The following is a 23,234-nucleotide window of genomic DNA, read 5'->3' as shown; positions in this document are numbered from 1 at the left end:
GGCCCAAAGACTTGGTTCAGGTTTCAGAGGCAATGGAAAATCCTCCAATTTCTAGAGAAAGTGCTAAATACATAAGATAGTTCAATGGTGTAATCTCCTTCACCATATTAATGCTGTGGTGGTGAGAACATCTGAGTTGATGATCCCACACCAGTCACCTGAACAGACTATGCTCTTGTTAAGATCGACATCCCCTTCCCAATCAAACGCACCACCCCCAGACCAGCTTGACAAAATTGGAACAGCATCACTGACATAGACCTGAACACTGCTCTCAACAACTATAAACACGAACACAGCAACAGCTCCCCAAAGCCATCAAGATTTTCAGCTATTGGATCACCTTCTGCTCCGACTCCCTGACCCCCATCAAACACAGCATTACAATAAGATCCAGACCCCAGGCTAGCTGGTATACACAGGAAATTAGACTGATGAAATGCCATTGTAAACAACTGTAGCTCAAAAAGAGAATGAATCAGGACAATGCAGACAGGAGCACATTCAAATCTGCCCAAACACGCTATCACTAAGTGATCTGATTAACCAAACGCACTATTCTGGTGGACCGCACCTGCGCCAGCACCATTAGAGCAGAGAAATCTTCACCCTTGTGAAAGGTTTCACTTCACCAGTGGCCACCTCCAACTCGATCACCCCCTCACAGGACCTCTGCAACAATGTTTCTCAATTCTTCAGCAACAAAATTACCACCATTTACAACAACTTCTATCCTCGCCAAACACCTCTGGATCTTATCCAAAAAACAAAGCTAACAACATGGTCCATCATCACCCCAGAAGAAACCACCACCACCATGAAGTTTACCACTCAGGGGCACCATCGGACACCTGCTCCAACTACACCTACTTAAGACGACTGCTAATCATCAGCGCCATGCTTTTACCCATTCTAAATGCCTCCACCTCTTATGCGACCTTACCAGGTGACACCAGAAAACACCCAACGGTACTCCCAACGGTCCTCCCTTTGATGTAGAAACCCTCTGTTGACCCGTCAAAGCTCAGCAACTACTGACTGATATCCCTGCTACGATTCCCAGCTAAGGTCTTACAGAAAATCAGGATAAAACAGAAAGCGTTCCCCAACTACATGATGGAGGAGCGGAACAGGGGAATAAACAAGTAAACAAAAGAAACACCCACCTCCCACTTGTATAAATCAAAATGTCAGCAGTCAAAAATATTCTTCAATATATCAATAACTCTATAATAAAATTCATGAGCTAATAATACTTGTAATCATATTGATATCATATAATATACATCACATAAAGCAGATCATTTATCCTTAATTGAATTATATACCCCCAACCCTCCCTCATTTAAAACTCAAATACATTCATCCCACAGTCCGTCCACTCACACGTCTCATATAACCAAAGATACGTTGCTCCATGTGTATTAAACAGTGTCCCACAGACAAAAGCCTGTAATTTCTTCTTTTTATTTATATATTTTTCCAAAGCATACCATCTTTGATAAACATCTAAAACATTGATATTATATCCAGATATACACATCCACATCATCCAATTGCTAATAACCAATAATATCTCCTAGTCCATAGTTTTGGGCATGAGTCCTTGTAATTATGCTGTTGTGGCCATCGTTATAGTTCATGGGCACTTCATGATATGTACAGTGTGCCCACTGTTATTGTTCTTCAACAATCCTCAGCAATTGCATCTGCTGTCACGAACCTTACAGACACCTCTGTTTGTCTGGCCTCCTACTTGCACATGCACCAGGCATACGTAAAAACAGATCTGGTGGTCGAACCTTCTCCTACATTGCTCATAAAGCGTGGAACAACCTGCCGCTACAAAGTAGAGTCTCCTCCTTAGTTATTGAATTCCACAAGAAGCTGAAGACCTGGGGCCCGATTCACAGAACTAACTTAAGACAAAATCCTAAACTTACTACCATTTTGGTATTCACAGAAGGCACTTACTCATTTTGGTATTCACAGAAGGCACTTACTCATTTTGGTATTCACAGAAGTTAGGAGTCCTAAGTTTAGGACTCCTAAATGCCTTCTGTGAATACCGAAAGTCTTAAAATTAGGATTTTTCTCAGTTTAGTAGTAGTATAGTTAGGACTCCTAACTTTAGGACTCCTAAATGCCTTCTGTGAAAACCTAAAGTCTTAAAATTAGGATTTTTCTCAATTTAGTAGTAGTAAAGTTAGGACTCCTAACTTTAGGACTCCTAAATGCCTTCTGTGAATACCGAAAGCCTTAAAATTAGGATTTTTCTCAGTTTAGTAGTAGTATAGTTAGGACTCCTAACTTTAGGACTCCTAAATGCCTTCTCTGAATACCGAAAGTCTTAAAATTAGGATTTTTCTTAATTTAGTAGTAGTAAACTTGGGACTCCTAACTTTAGGACTCCTAAATGCCTTCTGTGAATACCGAAAGCCTTATAAATAGGATTTTTCTGAGTTTAGTAGTAGTAAAGTTAGGAGTCCTAACTTTAGGACTCCTAAACTGAGAAAAATCCTAATTTTAAGACTTTCGGTATTCACAGAAGGCATTTAGGAGTCCTAAAGTTAGGACTCCTAACTTCTGTGAATACCGAAGTGAGTAAGTGTCTTCTGTGAATACCAAAATGAGTAAGTGCCTTCTGTGAATACGAAAATGGACGTAAGTTTAGGATTTTGTCTTAAGTTAGTTCTGTGAATCGGGCCCCTGGCGTTTTTACTAGTTCCATTATGCCCTCAGTGTGGCATGTCTCACACCTACTCCTGAGATGCATTTACCTCTGGATTTAGCACTTCCTCAAGAAATCAGGGGATCCTATACTTTCAGTCAGCTTGATGGCAGATCCTAAGGCAGATATTCATAAAAGTAAGCTTAGGAATGAATAATTGAAATACTTATGTGGCATGGCTATGTAAATTAGATTGCATCAATTTGCTGCTTTACTGGGGTGAGCGCAGCTAGTCCTTAATTTGTAAAACTATGAGTGCCAGGGCCCAAAGTATGCTTAGGAGGCCACCGCAACCTGCACCACCCACTGCCCCTGGCAGTGCTGCCAAATTACTGAACTAATGAGTTTATCACAATGTGTTCCACCTTTAGAGGAGAGTGTTCGATTATGTTTTCGAAAGTACAAAATGTCCATGTTACTTTTTTTAAAACTATGTTTCTAATCATTTTCTCAGCCTTCAGGACCTGAAATAACCAGAGAAAGCGACGACAAATTTGTTCATAATAACGTTGACTTTTGCTCTACGTGGGAGGTAAAATATAAACATTTAAAAATTGTGTACTACAAAATACTTTTTTTAATGAAATATGTTCTTTGGTGCTTTAATTTCAAACAACTGAAATGTTTAATTAGAGTACACTTTAAAAAAAAATCACTGACAGTATTGGGCATGCTGGCAAATAGCTTTAACATCCAATCATAAGGAAAATGGTTCTGGGATTTCTCTTATTTGTTTATGGATTCCAGTTATGCATGGCTACGTAGCCTCAGTTTGGTTAATTAATATGTATTTTATATATGTTCATAAATGTATGCATTGTTTGTTTACAGTCTTGATGATGTCCCTTGTCAGGACGAAACGCATTGGCTGGGTTTCAGTTTGTTGTTGTGAAGAATAAAGAAAATCTGTTTTGGAATATCATATCATGGCGGCTGCGTTATATAGGATCTATAAGAAGAATTTATATGTTTGAATTATCTGGATTAATATGTGATTAAGGGAAGTTTCAGTAAGAATATTGGACTTCCTAATCACTTCCTTTTCTAAATTGTTTTTCACTTTGGTTTGTGGTTTCGTAGCAGTAAGATCATTAGAAGTTTGAGTGCTATTGCATACATATTAAAAATACAAAACGCCTGTGCAGTCAGTTAGAGCTAATACTGCTCTTTCTTGGGATTACTATGTAGCTTCAGTTCAGGTGTATTTTAAGTGAAAGTGGGATGGTTATATTCACTTTACTCACTTCCTGTTCACTGGTAGACAGAAATATCTTAGCCCTATGCCCATTGCTATCCAAATTGGTAAATTTATGGCAGATGTAGACTCTACCTTTCTACATTATCCATTAGCACTGTAGATTTAACATGAGACAGAGTGTTAGGACCTGATTATGAGTGGCTCTGTTAATTCCAAACTGTTTGTTAACCCCGGATTACGCACAGGTCGGAATTATGAGTTTGGATTCATTCATTGCATCTGATAATTATTGGATGCTTTAAATAACTCCATCTTCGTTAGATTCGTGCAGGTCAGACCTGACAAAATTTAAGATTGAAAAAGCCTACGGGATTAACCGTATTATGTGGCTTTTGGGCCGGTAAACACAAACATCTGTATGTTATCACCCAATAACTTGTAATATGTGATATTTATTGCACCCTTGCTCCGTGGTATCATCATTTATCAGTTGCGATAAATAGCACCTGTACCCGTAATCAGGCCTAAAGTCTTTTAGCTTTAATCCAAAGTTCAGTTGACCTACTGCTATATCCAAATGGTGCTTAAATCCACAGGTGTGTTGCTATAACATTTGCGACTATTCCATTAGTTACTTTGTTGACTTAAACATAGTGCTTATTAAATTTGTCAAACCAGGAAATTTTATAAAGCTATCCCTATATATGGTCAACACTATTCATTACAATGCCAATACTGTTACACAAAGCTGCTGTCAACACAAGTACATTGGGAGTAACATTTTAAAGTTCATTGCACTTTTATTGGGCTACTGAAATTGCTCAAGCCACAGCTCTCTTTTGGGTTCAACTCCAGTAATATATATTCCCTCCTTTTGCGTTATTGTTCAATTTTGAGTAATTCGAAGTCTCAGTTTGAAACAGCTTGCTCCTATAACTTATAAAAAACAGGCACCAATATTTTATGAATAAATCTGGTCTATTTTGTTATTTTCCCCTCAATATTCTGCTGTTCTGATTTTTCTCGAGTACACTGTTCAGAACGGTTCTATTTCCCTGCGTCTCAAACTCCTCACATCAGCTTCGCTGTAGAGAGTGCCTCACAGGTATGATGAGAATGCAGAAGCAGCAACCAGTGGGTCTACTATAAAGTTTTTCTAACTCAATCTCCAGGCTCGGTTGGTAAGATACATCTGTGACTCTGGAGGTCAGATGGCCAGGGGGCATCATGACATTCAGGGCTATAATATCACAAGCAGAAACTATGGTCATAGAACCTGTATGGTAAGGTACTTTTCAGTCAAGTCTCAGGGACTCATTCACTGTTCACCATGGAAAGAAGTGCTGCAGCTCCCATCTATACAAGAAGTAGAATCCATTTTCATATTGGCCAGTAGATTTGTATCTAAATTGAATTTCTACTACTCCCATGCAGGTCCTAGAGGCATGCAAGGATGCTGGATTGGTAAGATCCATTGGGGTGTCAAACTTTAATCGCCGGCAACTGGAGCGGCTTTTAAGCAAACCAGGACTCAAGTATGCACCGGTCTGTAACCAAGTAAGTGGACTTAATATGTTTAAATTCTAGATATCTACTGTCTTTTTATGAATGGATCTGGAGTATCAATGTTAATATGTTCAGGAAGACTAAGAACAAACTCATACTCTGTAACAAATACTGTTGATGGGCAGTAGGTAGACTGCCCCAGACAGAATGCCACCAGTGCGAGAGAATGAGGACACGTAAGATCTAATCCTGTTCAAGTCAGCGATCCCTGATGATCTATCTTTTCACACAGAAATCGGGCCTGTTTTTCTGAGCTGCCAATGTGGAAAACAATTTGATTGCTACTTTGCCAAATTCAACCCATAATACTGTCTTTCCATTTAGTGGTTGGTACCAAATGTACTGTAATAGCTGCGGTACACATCACTGCTAGCATGTATAGTGTGTAGGCTTTCCAGTGTGGTTGCCCAACTGCACAACGTTAAAAAAGCAGCTTGATCTAGACATGTGAATTATTAGGTAGTTTGGATAAAGCTAGGATATCTTCAATATTAAGGCAATGAAGTTGAATATTTTCACCATAAATTTCTCACACATAAGTTGGAGGAGTATGAATCTGGGGACGTTAGATACCTGATACATTCTTTAATGTTCTCCATAGCTGTTTCAACCTGAAGTGAGATTGTCATTACCTTCTCACTCGCCCACATCACTTTCATCAACATCACTTGTTCTTTTCACTCATCCACATTCTCGCCTAACATTCATCCCCATACCCTATTCAGTATTAAGCAGCCCCTAGTTCACACTCTCAAGTCACTCTTTTAAACGACATTTGCTAATCTCATCAAACAACCCCTCATCACATGCTTGTCTTCTTGAGGGCCACAAAAGTTACAGTTAGGAACACCTGCTAAATACAGCGCTTGGACATCAGTGATGTAATGTACTAATATTAGTATTATTACAGGTGAATGCACACAAGCTAACCAATGTGCTTTCAGTGGTCCCTATGTTTGGGCAATATTTACATATTAAAAAATTCTTTCTTGATGCCTGCTCTTAAATGTGCCTCTCTTTGTAGCATTGTAGAACATACAAGCTATGAGCACTGCATACCGCAGTGATATATCACTCAGACTATTCTATTGTTTATGAAAAGTGAGTGTCACTAAAGTGACTGGCGTGCGCAGTGCCCATTTATGTTGAACTGTATAGTGTGATCAATTTTAAAAGTGAGAAACGGAAGCAATATAGGAAGGAGTTGAGTGGGAGAGATAGTATAATCATTCTCATGTTGCTTACCTTCATATCTCTAAATGTTCATGTTGCAATGCTCACAGCATGTATTGTGTGTTCTTGGTGGCCCGATCACTCACATACTCTGTGTATATATCAGTATCAATTGTAAAAAAAAAATATATAGACATGGTTGCATAATACCTTTCAGCCTTGAAGAAGGCCTTAAGGTACTATCACAAAGGGCGAAACATGTTTTGGATGAACAATGTAATCTACTAAGCATAAGAATTCATCTAAAAAGAAAGAAGATGAAAAACATGCCCAAATGCGATTGATTTGCTTGTAGTCTGTTCTAGAACAACACAGCAATTTTGTAACAGAACTGTGATCATATTCTTTAGTGGGTGCTTATACTGTATAAGTACTGTAACTATATGTTTACAGTTAAAGGGTCTTTTCCGTTTATATACTTTACTACTGGAATCCGTGCAAACTATTCATTACTGCTCTGCGTACTTTAAGAATGATGAAGACTGAACTAGGTCCTATACAACTTTCAACTCAGATTCATAGAAATTTGATCCACATCTCTAGCTTACTAATTATTTCTTGTATTTTGTTTCACCATACATATGCTGGTTGGTTTAATCATTTTCCCTGTCTCATTGCGTGCCTTAGTCACCCGCTCTAACTCTTTCTGACCCCACCCCTGCATTGGAGCGGCTGCTAATGTTGGCGTTTGATCTTATCCATGTAATACTTCAACCTTGTAGGTGGAATGTCACCCGTATCTGAATCAGAAGAAACTCGTGGAGTTCTGCAAGTCCAAGAATATTGTGGTGGTTGGCTACAGTGTTCTAGGATCGCACAGGGATGAAAATTGGTAAGAAAGGTGCTTGTGGAGAGATAATTAAATCAATTTGTTCCATATCCCACAAGCCCAAAACCATGAATATGAACCTGACAAGGTAGATCCCTTTGTGTACCTACCGTCCTTCAAATCATATCTTTCACTGGGAAACAACCTTTGCCACGACTCCTTAACACTGAGTTGCCCGAACAACGACTCAGCCATAACCAGGCATGTGCGTGGTTAAGGCTGATTCGGTCTAGTGTTCGGAGGAGCGTCGCACAGGGCGGAGTTCGGAGGAGCGTCGCACAGGAACAGGTAAGAGGGGTTTGTGGTTAGTTTTTAGGGGGTGTGGGGTTTGGGTTTAGTTTTCAGGGAGTGGGAGGGTTTGGGGTACGTTGTCAGGGGCTGGAGGGGATGGGGTTAGTTTTTAAGGGGGTGTGGTTAGTTTGTAAGGGGTGGGGGGTTTGGGTTTAGTATTCAGGGGTTGGAGGGTTTGGGGTTAGTGTTCAGGGGTAGGAGGGGTTGGGGTGAGTTTAAAGGGGATTGTGATAGTTTTTAAGGGGGAGTGGGTGATTGTGTTTGTTTTTAGGGGATGGGGAAGTTGAGATTAGTTTTTAGGGGGTGGGGGGTTTGGGAGGGATCGGGTAGTAGTTGGTATGCATTTTATTTCCCATGCATGCCTTTACCACAATTTTTCGGACTGCATGGTAAAAGAATCGTGGTTTAGACAAGGTCCTGGTAGCAACCTCATTGTTAGGATAGTTGTGGAACTCGTTGTTCCAACATACAACCCTGGCCCAACTTGCCCTTCTAAGACAACCTAAAAATCCCCCATAAAAGACCCGATCCTTGAGAAGAGGACAGTAAGCAGAGCAGACACAATCTGGGGAAACATACATTAAACAAAAAACATTTTCTAAAGCAAAATATTACTCCCTTCGACACAATAATGTAAAATTCACATGGGAGAAGTCTTTAAAATCATGACCTACCCAATAGCTCCACCAACTGCTGTAGAATGTGAAAAATAAAGGTTATTTACCTATTGACTATAATTTGCCTAAAGACCATATGAGAAACATGGGTGATATGGTTGGAAATTGTAATTAAATTACCAAATACAAATAAAAGTTGTATTTGGAGAAGATCCAGAAAAACACTTTGTATATGGGTATAACCACAAATCACCACAGGAGAAAGGTCTGTCTTGATGTCAGTATTGACCACCGTAACTCCACACGCCACATTATGTAGCCTACATTTTTTGGTGCCAGCTGTATAAGTCTAGCTTGCCTGGCTATTTGAGGGTATTATACAGTTGAAAGTATGTAGTCCTGCAAAGACAGGAGAAGCTGAAAATTGTTTCTGTGCTGTGAGTAATATTTGGCATGAGTATCTATGTGCGTTTCCCCAGATTTTACGTTCTTCGAAGTGCAGTTTTTTAATGGTTGCATGTTATCATTGAGCCAATCGCTGTTCGGTGATTCATTTAAGTCAGACATACCCATAAACTACCAAACATTTCAAAGTTTAAGTTAACAACAAAGAACTAATGCATTGTTTAAATCCCACTGTAGTAAGTGTTGGGGTCTCTCACTGCACCATCACCGTTTGTGAATGCCTTTCTCTTCATTTTCACTCCCCATTCAAGTGTTTCCCATGGACAGGCACTAAATGAATGATGTGATAGATGAAGCTGTCTAATGGAGGTAGCACTCATCATGCATCTGACAAACTCCATTCATAAATGTTCAAAACCTGTTATGGGTATTCTTGACAGGTGGACCATTAATGGTTGTAACGTCTTTTACCATAACTTACTCATCTAATCTTCACAAAGTTACAACAGTGGTGACTACGAATAATGTTCAGAAACTTTACTTTTATTAAATTAAAAAATTGTGGTGGCCAGTAATATTTGTGAACACCTGGTATGGCTGTTCCACCATCATAAACCCCTGTCAGAGTGTTTGAATATCAATCTATATCCAGGTAAGTTAAGAAGGGCTGCACTATGGCTCATCTAAAACAATGTTAATTCATATATAACCTTTCTGGCCATCCCTAATACTAATACCATAACACTCAGCAGTTGACAGCCAATTGTAGATACGCTTGACTGCACAATCTTTATACTGCCTAATGATCTTATGCATACATATGGTATATCAGCTATGGGGGTCCTATCCATTCCCTGTGCTGTACCAGCATATAAACCTGCCATCACCAACCGGACAGGTATGGAATAACTGAAGAGATCTGCCACATATTGCTGAACAATCAAAGGAGTTTAATCTAGTCTATCACAGCAGGCTGTAACCAGCTACATACTATGACTGCTTCTTTACATATCACAACAGCATGCAGGTGTGGTATGACGGTAACAGAGTCCTTCACAGCAGACTGCCCTACCACTTCTCTCTCCAATGATACCTGCTCGGGACAATAACATTTAAGCAAAATATCAGGATGAACAACCCAGTGGAGTAATCAGCTGACTACACTGTGGTCATAACAAATACCATAAAGGACCTGCAGAGCTGTTCAAAGCTGTGAGCTTACTGAAACCCTTACATACTGCCTCTGTCTCTCACATCTCTTCATCCACCACACTGCTAAGAAATGAGTCCTCTAACACCTCATTGGTCATCAAGTATGACATGGAAATAGTTCCCACATAGGATAAAAACCTAAAACAACACCCTTCTAACTACATACCTCACACGGCATAGCTTGCTATGCAGGCAGGAATGCGCTTCCGTGAAGCATATAGGGTCAGTTAGTGCTATGTAAATGTTGCAATACAGTACAATACAATACTTCCAAGGCTTCACGTCATGAGCAAAATTTTATCTTAGTTTATTTGCTGAGAACAAAGAGAAAATCCAGTTTGCTTACTGGTGTAGTTGTCTGCTCAAATTGTGGGCACTTCATGGATTCCTTGACACCAAAGGACATGATACAGAGAGTCACACAGACCACTAGTAGTGCATATACTTTCCGGCACCAAGCAGCATCACCATGCATAATTAGTGCTGAAGGCTTTTAGGGCTGTTTAGTAGTACTCATAATTTAGTATGCAGCAGGTGGGTTAACTGACCTTTTTTTATCATTTATTGGCCAAACTGTAGTATTGAGAAGTGGCTGATTCTGTCTTTTACTCCTTAGACACCAAGGTCCAGATTTACAAACATTTTATGTCAGAGTTGTGTCAATTCTTTAATGCAGCCCCTATTGCAATATCCTTTTTGATGTTTACAAAGCCACCCAAATGGCTTTGTAAGAAAAAGTAATTCAATGCAGTACATTGCGCTGCGTTATGTTACTTTGTGTGAGGTAGGATTTCCATGGGTGATGCATGGATTTTGATGTCTTCCTGCACAAAACCTATCCTGACCATAACGCAGACACCCTTGCACTATGGCACAAAGGTGCCTTTGTTGGCACCAGGCAGCCACAAGAGCACCAGCGCAACAAGTGCAAAGACAGAGCACACTGATTCTGTTGGACTAACAGTGTTCCTGTACCTGTGCACTGTTCCAATACAAGGGCTGACAAAAAGCAAAGCCTCTGTAAATCCAAATGTGTACACACACTATGAAAGGTGTAGCTTTCCCACGCATGAGTAGTCTTACATGACTGTTTGAGAACTTGAAGGCGCGGACTTGGAGTTAAATTAGTCCTGTTAGGAGTTGAATTCAAGCACTATGGTGGAGGCGGAAGGATGCCCTCAAACAGTCAATAAGATTAGATGAGAGATGAATACTTCACTAGGAAAAGCCAAGATCTCATTGCCAAACTCTTTAAAAAAAACATGGCTGAAAGAGACTGATAGAAGAGATCCAATTGTTGCATTCAAAAAACACAAAGTCCTCCAGATATTGCCATGGTGGTTGAACATGGCAGAAAGTGACAGGTGCTTGCTAGGCGGACTGGCATTATATTGCAAAATGGGAACTCATTGTGGTTCAACAGGGAGGCATTCCGAACCTGGTGACTGCAAGTACTGTAAAATGCAGAGCTCATCACAGAGCAGTGTTCCCTTAATAGATGGATAATAGTAGGTAAAGGGATTCAAAAGAGAGAGAGGGGTGGGCTGGCATTTGAGAACAGAGGATGTATCTTATTTTGTAGGGAGGTCCTCCTTTGAGAAAAGTAATATGTGGTCTGAAATAGTTTCTCAAAGGAAAATGCAGTTAAAGGGTGAGATGTTTTCCTCAGGATTCATTAGGCCCCCTTTGACTGCAAAAACTAGAACCTAAGTATAATTACTGCATCACATACACACACAAAAACACACTTCCGTATGGAAAAGATCTACACATAAAGCCTATGCACACTCCTCCAAATAATCAGACTTTCAGATCTGATATCAGCCTTGTTACTATAGGATGATTACTCTATTCCCATATCTTGACATTTTTTTTTTTTTGAAAGAGTCTTTTTATTGAAACAAAAACAAGCTTCATCACGGTTACTTGAGTTAGGTACAGAATCGGGCAGGCAGGCAGTGCAAAAGTTACATAGCGCGGCGTATATGTCCACAAAGATGATTCATATCACAATTACCCTCCCAGGAAACCCTACATAACAATCTTATCCCATCTCCAGAATACACCCCCCCCCCCAGCCTCTAGCTGAGCGCCCTGTATTTAACCCATACGTCCCAAATCTTCGCTCCTTTCCGTGGGCAACCCCGACTCTGGTAGATCACACGCTCTACCCCATAGCACCAGTCTAGCTCCTTCTTCCAAACTGCGACTGTAGGAGGTGCGCACGCCCCCCATTCCCCGGCAACATTGCACTTCGCCACTCCCCCAGCCAGGGACAACCATGTCCCAACCCATTGTGGCCACCTATCCTCCCGTGACACCCCCAGGATAAGCCACCGTGGATCAAGCGGGACATCCTCCCCCACTACATGCGTCATTACTCAGGTGACTCCCTCCCAGTACGTTTGGATCACTGGACAGGAACATAAGATGTGAAAAAATGATCCCACCTCGCCACAGCCATGAACACATGTGTCACAAGAACTGTCCTAGTGTGGACCGGGAGGAGCGAATTCGATCTTCCCTTCCGATAGAGCTCTGTTAAATAACTGTTAGCGCCAAATGCCAAGCGGTCTACTCTATACCCGGGTTCATCCAAGGGAGAGGAGACCCAGCCATTCATATTGACCAGCTGGGAAGCCCAATAATACTTCTGAATATCAGTGACGGCAAGACCACCATCATAAATACCTCGCATAAGCTTAACAAGTGTGATTCTTGGGCTACCACCCCTCCAGAGCAGCAAGCGCTGCTCAGATTCCAACGACTGGAAGAACGAGTCCGGGATCAAGTATGGGATGTTCTGGATAATGTACAGTTGGCGTGGGACTGCCATCATCTTAAAGATGACCGCCCTGCCCATCAAAGAGACCGGCAAGTGTCTCCAATGTGAAATGTCGTCCCGCAGCCTGACTAATTGTGCCTGCACATTGAGCCGCATGATGTCGCATTCGTCTCTGGTGATCCAGAGGGCATCTTGACAATTATTAACACCCCCAAAAGGGACTTTTTCTATGCCACAAACATTTGCCTTCCTAAAACAATTACAAAACACATGCTATCAAATTGCCATCTAATGACCAACCTATACTGGCTCATCTCCAAGCCTGCGTCATCCTTGACGCAATTTATTACGAATGCGCTATGTACAGGAGAAATGCAGCGCTGACTTCTGTGTAAAAGACCAGTAAGCAGTCGCATATCTAGTTCTCGTTGACCTCCCTACATCCTTAGATATAGCCTGCCACACAGACTTTATACTAATTCTGCATGTCTTCAGAGAATTGCTAAAATTGTTCTTGTCCTTCCATGGGTTCTCAAAATCCCTTACTACAGACGTTAGAAATTGCAAAGTTTGTAGAATTGTTTTTTTTACATCCAATAAAATGTCAAATATACAAGCAAAACTGGTTTAAACCCTTCACCTCGGAATGCGAATAATGCGATGCTGTAGTTATTTATTAATTTAAATCAGTAAGTAGAGTATCTTTTTTTATTTCTTCCATGATTTGCTATAGATGTTTGGGGAATAAAGGTAGCTACAAATACAACAAACTCATTTTATTAAACAAAAATCCTTTGATTATAGATGTATAAACATGTATTGGTACTAAATAGAATAGAGAGAAGGCCTTTGCAATTTAAGATCATAATAGTAGGTACTTCTCAATTTTTCCAGACAATTTAATACCAGGGCAGTTAATGACATATTAAAATTATATTTTCGAACTATTCTATTTTTAGTAACTAGTATCATATTACAGAACTGTCTATTTTACGTTGAGCATTTCAATGTCATATTGTGTAGAAATAGTCAGATGTTTCAGGGATTCTATACAAGTATATTTTCTTTATAAACACTAAATGGTCTTACTTACGAGTTCTACACTTTCAAGATTTCTTTCTAGCATCATAGTATTAGGGAACCATTAGAACAAAACATCACAATTAGTATTTCAGCATTCCACAAAATAAAACGTATGAGACATTTTGAATATATTGCCACTGATACAGCGGGGACCTGTAATTTTGCACTGGTTTGTAAGTGGAAATGTTAGCGCAAAAGTGGCTTAACAAAAAATGCAAAATGTGAATCTATTAACGAGTAAGGTAGAACCTGAATCAGTCTCTCACTCCACAGTCACTTGTGTGTGCCCTGTCTCTTTTTGACAACAGCGAGTAACAAAATGCATTTTCTATGTCCTGCTCCCTTCTTCAGGGTGGATCCGAGCACTCCTGTCCTGCTGGAAGATCCTGTCTTGATTGCTATTGGCAAAAAATACAACCAGTCCGCTGCGGCTGTGGCTATGCGCTATGTACTGCAGTCAGGTGTTATTGTCCTAGCAAAGAGCTTCAACCCAGAACGTCTCAAGCAAAACCTACAGGTAAAGCACTGGAGAACATTGGGATTTGGGAGGATAGGGGTTGTAGAAAGAATGCTTCTGCTGCATGAAGTATGGACAAGCGTTTTTATATCGATATGCCTTGGCCAAGATCTAAACAAGGAGCTAGCACCAAACTGTAGTGCATCATGGAAACCAAGCCAAAAGACAATTGCACGAGCCCAGTGAGCTGACAACCCTAGGATTCCTAAGAAACATTAATGGAAAAGTTGAATTAGAAATGAAGTCAAAAGAGAATCCACCAGAGAAAGCACGAAAGCGGCTAGGAAGTGGTCAGATTTACTATGTTGTTTTGCCTGGTTTATGACAATCTTAATTTGAAATGATAAATACCAGCTTTAGGGATTTTGTACTGTAGGACAAATTCCTTTGTAAATCTTGGCCAGCGCCTTTAGACCCTCACAGGTCAGTAGTCACGCTTTACAAGATTCTGATTGATTGATTGGCCATCTTTCCTTACTCAAGACAGTTCTACACTGGCTAAGCCAGGGAACATAATTATAACCACAGTTCTGTCATTTCTAGGTGTTGTAAATAATTGTGTGACCCAGCTTTTACTGGAATATAATTTGCACTTGATTTCTTGGCTTAATGGCTCAATTGGTTGAGGAAGGCGAGGTGTCTTCAGTACCTCCTGATAATTCTGTCTGGGTTTGAATAAATACACTTATTATTTTGTAGAGAGGCAAGAATACACTTCACAGGTCTCAGCTGTAAGTCATGGTAACTTAATGAAAGATTCTTCTGTGTGCCCTGAAACTGAACGCCTCTGCAAAACCATCTTGGATGGATCAGTACAACTCTTCAGCTTTGGAGAAGCAAAGATCTCTATAGGCTTATCTCTGGGTTATTTAACTCTTAAAAACAATGCTATCAAGAGAACACCAGGGATGCAGTTTACAAGATTCTACTGCATTCTAGCACCATGAACCGTCAGATTACGTTTGACTGAAGTCACTCTGTGACTTTTTCAATGCTCACCTAAAGTAGGGTAACAGAAAAGTGTAAGAAGCAATGCATCCTTACATATTAGGTTAGAGGCCCGGGACAAATGCTCTACAAAATGATGTTCAATGCAAGATTTTAGTGATATTCACATAATATTTAAAGCAATTTAAAACATATGTATTTACATATTTAACGGCTACGTCAATCTGGCATGGATCCGGCTCTCATGAGCAAGGTTGGACATGCCTTCTCTACATCAGAAAGAAGAAGAACCTTTCAGAGACTATGTAATTCCAGGGGTCCCACAAAGACCGCTGTCCCTTTGCTCAAGGCTTGAAGTATTGGCATTAAGTAGATTAGCAGACACATACAAGGCATGTGGTAATAGCACGCGGTACCATCTTACCAGTTGGGTTTCCCTACCCAAGGGCTTCATGTACTAGCTAGGCGAATTGAAACATTTCTGCAGAACAGTCAATAAAAACCTGTGGATCACAGTGAAGTGGTACCCTCTCACTCATCTTCAGCAAGAGAAATGACTCCGGGTTTGGGCTAACCACGTCTCCCCGCTCGGTACATTGAAGCTCTCCCTGGCAAATGGTTAGGACAGAGACTGAATGTACGCAAGACATAACACAGAGGCCTGTTCCTGTGCCCAGCTTACTTATCGTTGACTTTCCTAAGGTAATGCTAAATTCAGGTTCAAATTCAGGTCCCCAATATCTAAGATCTTTGCTGTCACCTTACAAGTCGAACTACTCTCTGCACTCCTGTGATAAAAATCACTCCAAAGTCCCCAAAGAGAGGAGAAGGCGTGAAGGGGACCGGTCCTCCTCCTATCTGGGTCCCAAGCTGTGGAATACTTTGCCTACTGCTGTGGGATTGTGCCGATCTTTCAAGGTTTTTGGAAAGGTTTTAAAGACCTGGCCTTTCTGAGTGTGTGTGTGGTGTTAGTCTGGGTCGATCCACTCTGGATTACTTAGTGCTGGGAAACCCTGATAGGGTAGCTATGCACTCTACAAATCTCTAATAATAATAAGCAAAATATATGCTCCATAAATCTCTACTACTACTACTACCAATAATAATAATAATGTCAGTCTTACTAACTGTCTCTTGCCAGGTCTGGGCTATATTGTGGTTAAGAGTGGTTCTGGAAGATCAGCCAGGCCATCCCAAGGCATTATTAAAGACTCAGGATAAGCCGTACGCTTGAGTTATAGCAGAGGTAGTTGAGTTATTGACTGTCATTGCATTGTTATGTAGTGTTCTTTAAAGAGGTGAGTCTTCAGTTGGGCTGTCTTTATGAATATGTGGCTGCTGTTATAAACCCTGGATGAATGGAAGACAAATACACAAAATCCTAAACGTACTACTTTTGGTATTCACAGAAGTCATTTAGTAGTAGTAAAGTTAGGATTTTGTCTTAAGTCTGTCCTAAGTTTGTCTTAAGTCTGTCTTAAGTTTGTCTTAAGTCTGTCTTGAGTCTGTCCTACTACTTTTGGTATTCACAGAAGGCATTTAGTAGTAGTAAAGTTAGTATTTTGTCTTAAGTTTGACTTAAGACAGACTTAAGACAGACTTAAGACAGTCTTAAGACAAACTTAAGACACACTTAGGACAGACTTAAGACAGACGTAAGACAGACCTAAGACAGACTTAAGACCAAACCCTAACTTTAACACTACTAAATGCCTTCTGTGAATACCAAAAGTAGTAAGTTTAGGATTTTGTCCTAAGTTAGTTTTGTGAATCAGGCCCTTATTTTTTTCGCCTTTTAAAAAACTTTTTTCACTTCTTAGTCTGAAGTATGATGGCTTCTTGGCTGTGGGGATGCCGATAACTACCAAAGATGGCTGTGTGTCTCTAAAATAAGTGGGGTTGCTGGTCATGATGGCTCTATAAATAATCCCTATGAAGAATAAGTTCCTGTAACAGGCAGAGAAAATCCCAATCCAAAAATATATGATATACAGTCATATAAAAATTGCTATTGGTAATATCTTACATAGATCTACAATGCATTCATATTACTGTGCTTTAATATTGCACACCATGCTTCATTAATGTTTGGATAAACAAATGTAAGTAAAAACAAATGTTTAATCATACTTTGTCCCTGTGCTATACAGAATAATTACATGCATGAGTACTTAAGAACCTAAATCACTAATATTTATATTATTGTAAGCATAAATAAGTGTTGCTTCTAGCACAATAAAATCATGTAATTATATAAATATGTACTTAAATAAAGCATATTCTCTACATTGTCCATACTTGTCTGACCATAGGACAGGAGTTCTGTACTTGTACATAAAAACAATACCTCACCTCTTGTGGAGGCTTATTGGCTGATGCTTGTACTTAACTTTAATCACTGAAAAAACATAGTTAAAAAGTGAGTTATGGTTATGGCTGAAATGTGTAAAACTGCTGACAATTGCCAGTTACAGTTTTGAGTGCACACAACACGTGCCATAACTGACATCGCTCACCATATTTTGCTTTTGTTAGATTGACTTTTTCTCCTGTGACATTAACAAATTGATCTTTTGAGTATGATGAAGGACACCAATTAACTCTATAAATGGAACATTTTTGCGGTTTTATGTTTTTGAGCCAGAACTAAAACTCAGTTTTAACTGGTTTTTTTCAGTGAATTTCTAGTTTTTATTTATGATGCATTTTATACACAATCTGAGTTGTGCATGACTTTTAGTCATGCACAATGGGAGTTGGTCTAAAGGCCTGGCCCGCGAACAGGGTATGCACACAGGTGGTCGACCACTTGGGTGCCATGTGAAGCACCCAACCTGACTTCAACCTGCCTTCGGACATTTATTGTAGTTTTTCCTGCAGGACCTGGTCTGCAGCTATGCCCTGCATCAAACCCACCATGGACAGCAACTTTGGCTACACAAGTCCTTCAGTATGGGCAGTGGGTGTGGCCTTAGGCCCTGTGTCCATTCTGCCATTGACAGTCAACCCCTTCTGTGTATGGTCTTTAGCAGTGTGCAGCAGGGGTTTGCCCTGTACCCAACCCACCATTGAATGGCAAACCCATTTAGGAGTTGACCACAGAGCCTGCCCTCAACCTCTGCTATGGCATACCCCTACTGTGCTGTGCACAACAGGGCTTCCTTAACTATATATTTTATGGTCATTCACAGTGGGAGTTGGTCTCAAGACCTAGCCTGCGAACAGGGAATGCACTCAGGTGGTCGAACACTTGGGTGCCATGTAGAGCACCCAACCTGTCCTCAACCGGCCTTCGGACATGCCCTGTGGTATTTTCCTGCAGGGCCTGGTCTGCAGCTATGCCCTGCATCAGACCCACCATGGACAGCAACATTGGCTATTCAAGGCCTTCAGCATGGGCAGTGGGTGTGGCCCTAGGCCCTGTGTCCACTCTGCCATTGACAGTCAACCTCTTCTGTGTATGGTCTTTGGCAGTGTGCAGCAGGGGTTTGCCCTGTATCCAACCCACCACTGAATGGCAAACCCATGTAGGGGTTGACCACAGAGCCTGCCCCCACCCTCTGCAGGTGGCAGACCCATCTGTGCAGTGCACCACAGGAGTTCCTTAACTATATATATATTCACTGAAAAAACCATAGGTTTCAGGGGCGTTATAGTTAGCTGGACTTTTTACTCGTACAAAACCATTGAAATTCCCCCGTTATAATTAGTTCAGCTAACTATAACTCGCGCGCCCGCAATGCACTGCTGATGACGTCACATATTACATCACTCATGACATGGTCAGTGACATTACTCATGACATCACTGATGACATCACAAATGACATCACTGATGACATCACTAATGACATCATCCAGTGAATGTGTGTTTTTCTGAAAAATACATATGTTTTATATATGTATATCTCAAGGTCGATGGAAGAATACATGGGTATATAAGTGTCTAAATGGATGATTTGTTTTTGAAAAATTGATTGTATAACTGACTGATTAAGTGTATCTTAGTGAATACATGGCTTAGTGAGTAATGTTTAAATATGTAAATATCTGTATCAGTCTCTCACTTTGTGTATAAGTGGCTGCATGGGTGGGTGAGTAGCTACATGAGTGTCATTATAGGTTATTAGTTGGTTTTTGGAGTATCAGGATGAGTGTCTGAGTGTCTGTATGGTTTGGTGGGGGGTATTACGTAGTGCATAGGTGCATGAATGAGTGACTCACTGTTTGTATGTGTTGAAGACAGCATGTGTGCAGGACTGTATGGGTGGATGAGTGTGTGCATGGGTGTGTTAGTGAGTGAATGACTGTCTCAATAGTGTCTTTATGAGTAACTACATATGTTTTAAACTAGTATATGTGACTATTGGTGTATATGAGTGAGAATATGTGAGAGTGAGAGATTGAAAGAGTTCCTGTATGAATAAGTATATGTTTCTATAAGTGATTGTTTAAAAGACTAAGTATGTGTAAGTTTCTGTAGAAGTAAGTGTGGTCGTGAGTGTATAACTGTATATGCAAGTAAATGGATGTTTGATTCTTTATTAGCATGAGTGACTATGTGTGTGAGTAACTCTATGGATGAGTGGCGTTGTGTAACAGGATGTATAGCTGTATGAGTACATATGATGAGTGAGTACATGTATGAGTGACTGTAAAGGACTGTTGGTGAATGAGTGGATGTGTATGTGGATCTTAGAATTACTGAATAGGTTGTTGTAACTGGTATTGGTATGTCCATTGTTTTGAAAATTTTAGTTTCTATTTTTGAATGTGTGGATCAAAGGTTATATTAGGGGGAGAGGAGGTCTGCCACTCTATCACAAGGATGATGTAATCAGTGATGTCATCAGTGATGTCATTTGAGATGTCATCAGTGATGTCATGAGTGATGTCACTGACCATGTCATGAGTGATGTAATATGTAACGTCATCAGCAGTGCATTGCGGGTGCGCGAGTTATAGTTAGCTGAACTAACTATAACGGGGAATTTCAATGGTTTTGAACGAGTGAAAAGTCCAGCTAACTATAACGCCCCTGAAACCTATGATTTTTTCAGTGAATTTCTAAGGTTTTTTAAATGCTAATTCCTAACTATAACGTGCCTGAAACCTATGGTTTTTTCAGTGAATTTCAAAGGTTTTTTAAATGCTAATTTCTAACTATGCCTACAGAGATAGGACAAGTGAAGAAAGAAGAAAAAACGCACAGAAAGAAAAAAAAGAAATGCAGAAAGAAGCCACAGAAGTCCTCAAAGACGAAGAAAAGTGCAGGAAGAAGGATAACGTGCAGAAAGAACAAACAGAAGAGCAGAAAGAAGCCTTGTTGCAAAATCATCCTGTACCCTCAACTTTTTCAGACGGATACTGGTGGTAACTGAGTCTGACTAACCAGTCCTAGAGCCAGTGCTATGTTAAAAGATACAGTGAAAACACCTACATACACTAGGGAACACTATGCGTTGGGGTCCCCCTGTGATTAGCACAACCTCCTCTGTAAGCCCCTAGTATATAATAGTGCAGGGGATTAAAACTACCTCTTAAAACGCGCCACAGGGCGTGTTTACACACGTCACCTCAAGCCCCGTCCCTTCCCTTCCCCACTGTGTAAACTCGCCCTGTGGCCATTTTAAGTTGGGAGATTAAGTCCCCTTGAATCCTGAGGGTCCCTAGGGTCCAACTAGACCACTAGGTACCTCCAGTAAGCGCCACAGAGCTGTGTTGCAGAGAGGTGTAAAAAGGGGCACGGCCTGCACCACCTCTCTGCAACACAGAGCAGTGGCACTTACTGGAAGCACCTGGTGGGCTAATTGGCCCCCAGGGTCCCTCAGGATTGAAAGGGAATTATTTCCCTAACTTAAAACGTGCCACAGGGCGTGTTTGCACACGTCACCTCAGGCCCCGTCCCCTCCCTTCACCACTGTATAAACACGCCCTGTGGCCGTTCTAAGTTGAGAGATTAAGTCCCCTTGAATCCTAAGGGTCCCTAGGGTCAAACTAGCCCACTAGGTACCTCCAGTAAGCGCCACAGAGCTGCGTTGCATAGAGGTGTAAAAAGGGACGTGGCCTCAGAACACCTGTCGCATACTGGAGATACCTGTTGGGCTAGTTGGCCCTCAGGGACCCTAAGTATTGAAGGTGAATTAATTCCCCAACTTACAACTGGCCAGGGGGCGCGTTTGCAGAGTGCTGCAAGGAGGGGGCGTGGCCTCTGGTGAGATGCCGGTCTTTTATTTATTTTATTTTTTTGAGAAGGAGGGCTGTGTGGCCCCCCTTCTTTTTCTAATTTATTGGCCCTGGGGACCCCATCCCTCAGGGCCTGCACCCTAAATTTTTTTGGTGAAAAAAATTAATTGGCCCTCCCACGGCCCCGGGTCATGGCCTTTTTTTTTTTTTAATTCTTTAGGAGGGGGGCTGCGTTGCCCCCCTCCTCAGGCCACTTATGGCCCCGGGGACCCCATCCCCCGGGGCCGGCCTTTGTTTTTTTTTTTTTTTTTTAATATATTTATAGAAACACCTAGGACATGGTGGACAAACCGTATGTACCTATCACCATGACGATTTGCGTGATATGCATTAAAAGGCGACTATGCATACAATGAATCCTCTTGGAATGTATTTACACTGCTAGTGAAGCTCTGACGTGTCTGACGCCCTACCGTGCCTAATCCCGGCGCCCCCGCTGGTGGGTACTCTTCAAGTAGACACCCTTGTCGTTTATTTATACAAACATGGATAGCTATTGACGGGCACATTTAATACACACGCACACCAAGCCATTCAAAGGGGATTCGACAAAAATTCGACCAAACTATGCAAGAAACCCCCCTCACGGTTAATAAAACACACATCCACGGGGGGAGGAGCCAAGATGGCGACCGGAGCAGACGCTTGAGCGCCCGGCTCCGTCGGTCCGTGGCCTCGGACTACTATCCTGATGCCCATCCTCGCCGATTCTCGAGGTGCACCGTGTGCGAAGACGCACTGACCGCGCTGCTGCTTTCCCGGAGTCTCAGCCCGCCCGGATGCCCGAGTTCTGGGTGCTTTTGTCCTCGGCACTGAAACCCTGCGCCCGTACGGCCTTTGCCGGCCTCCTGGAAGCTCCGCAGTTACCGGACCAGCTAGCGCTAACCTGAGCCTTGCGGTCCCGATCTCGCCTCGCACCATGGATCGTTGCCGGATGAGCCCGGGGAGAGACGGCCGGACACCTTCTGCACCCTGTGCCTGACGGGCTGGAGCTGTGGGGTGGGCCCCGGTGCGACGAGTCTCCTGCCCCGCTCTGAGGACCGAGCTGTGGGGGGCCGCTGCCCCCTTTGCCTATTGCCTAGCCAGCGGCGGGGGGGACCGGCGAGAAGATAAGCGACTGTCGGCCTTTCCTGTTGCGGCGTAGACCTGAGGGGAATTGACCCCTTGCCACGACCCCCCCCCCTGGCCATTGCACCGTATAGCGGCAAAACATGGCGTTGAGTGCCTGCTCGCGGCTGGGGGGTGATACTCCGGTCTCGCCCGCTGCCCACTTCGCCCTCCCTCTTCCGGACACCAGCTCCACAGTGCCGTCCCGGATTGCTGCCGATGTTGGGGCCCAGCTTCCGCTGACATGCGGCTCCGTTCTGGCTGTCCTGCGGGACTTTCAACTACAGATGTGCGCTGGCCTGCAGGCGCTGAGTGAGAGGTTTGGCCCCATACTGTCGGCTGCGGGCCGTGAGCGCACTGTTTGTCATCCACAGGGCGTGGGCCTCCCGGGGCTCTTGTCCTCTTGCGGGGACGCAGCGGCGGTGTATGATTGTGCTACACTGGTGCCTTCATCTAGCGCTCCCGGC

At 42.0% G+C, this 23,234-nt stretch overlaps 1 protein-coding gene across 1 annotated transcript in view; it reads left to right on the top strand.

Moving 5' to 3' along the window:
- LOC146854246 (rho crystallin-like) overlaps positions 1-23,234 on the top strand; it is a 167,735-nt gene that overhangs the window by 106,270 nt on the left and 38,231 nt on the right. The window contains exons 4-7 of the mRNA XM_085652027.1: positions 3,186-3,263; positions 5,364-5,486; positions 7,451-7,560; positions 14,302-14,467. Of these exons, the coding sequence (XP_085508153.1) occupies positions 3,186-3,263; positions 5,364-5,486; positions 7,451-7,560; positions 14,302-14,467 (477 nt within the window). The remainder of the gene's footprint in view (positions 1-3,185; positions 3,264-5,363; positions 5,487-7,450; positions 7,561-14,301; positions 14,468-23,234) is intronic.

The sequence above is a fragment of the Triturus cristatus genome, chromosome 4_1, assembly GCF_964204655.1.
Source record: "Triturus cristatus chromosome 4_1, aTriCri1.1, whole genome shotgun sequence".
NCBI lineage: Eukaryota > Metazoa > Chordata > Amphibia > Caudata > Salamandridae > Triturus > Triturus cristatus.
Note: the sequence above shows the minus strand (reverse complement) of the source record. Positions and strands in the feature narration are given on the sequence as shown.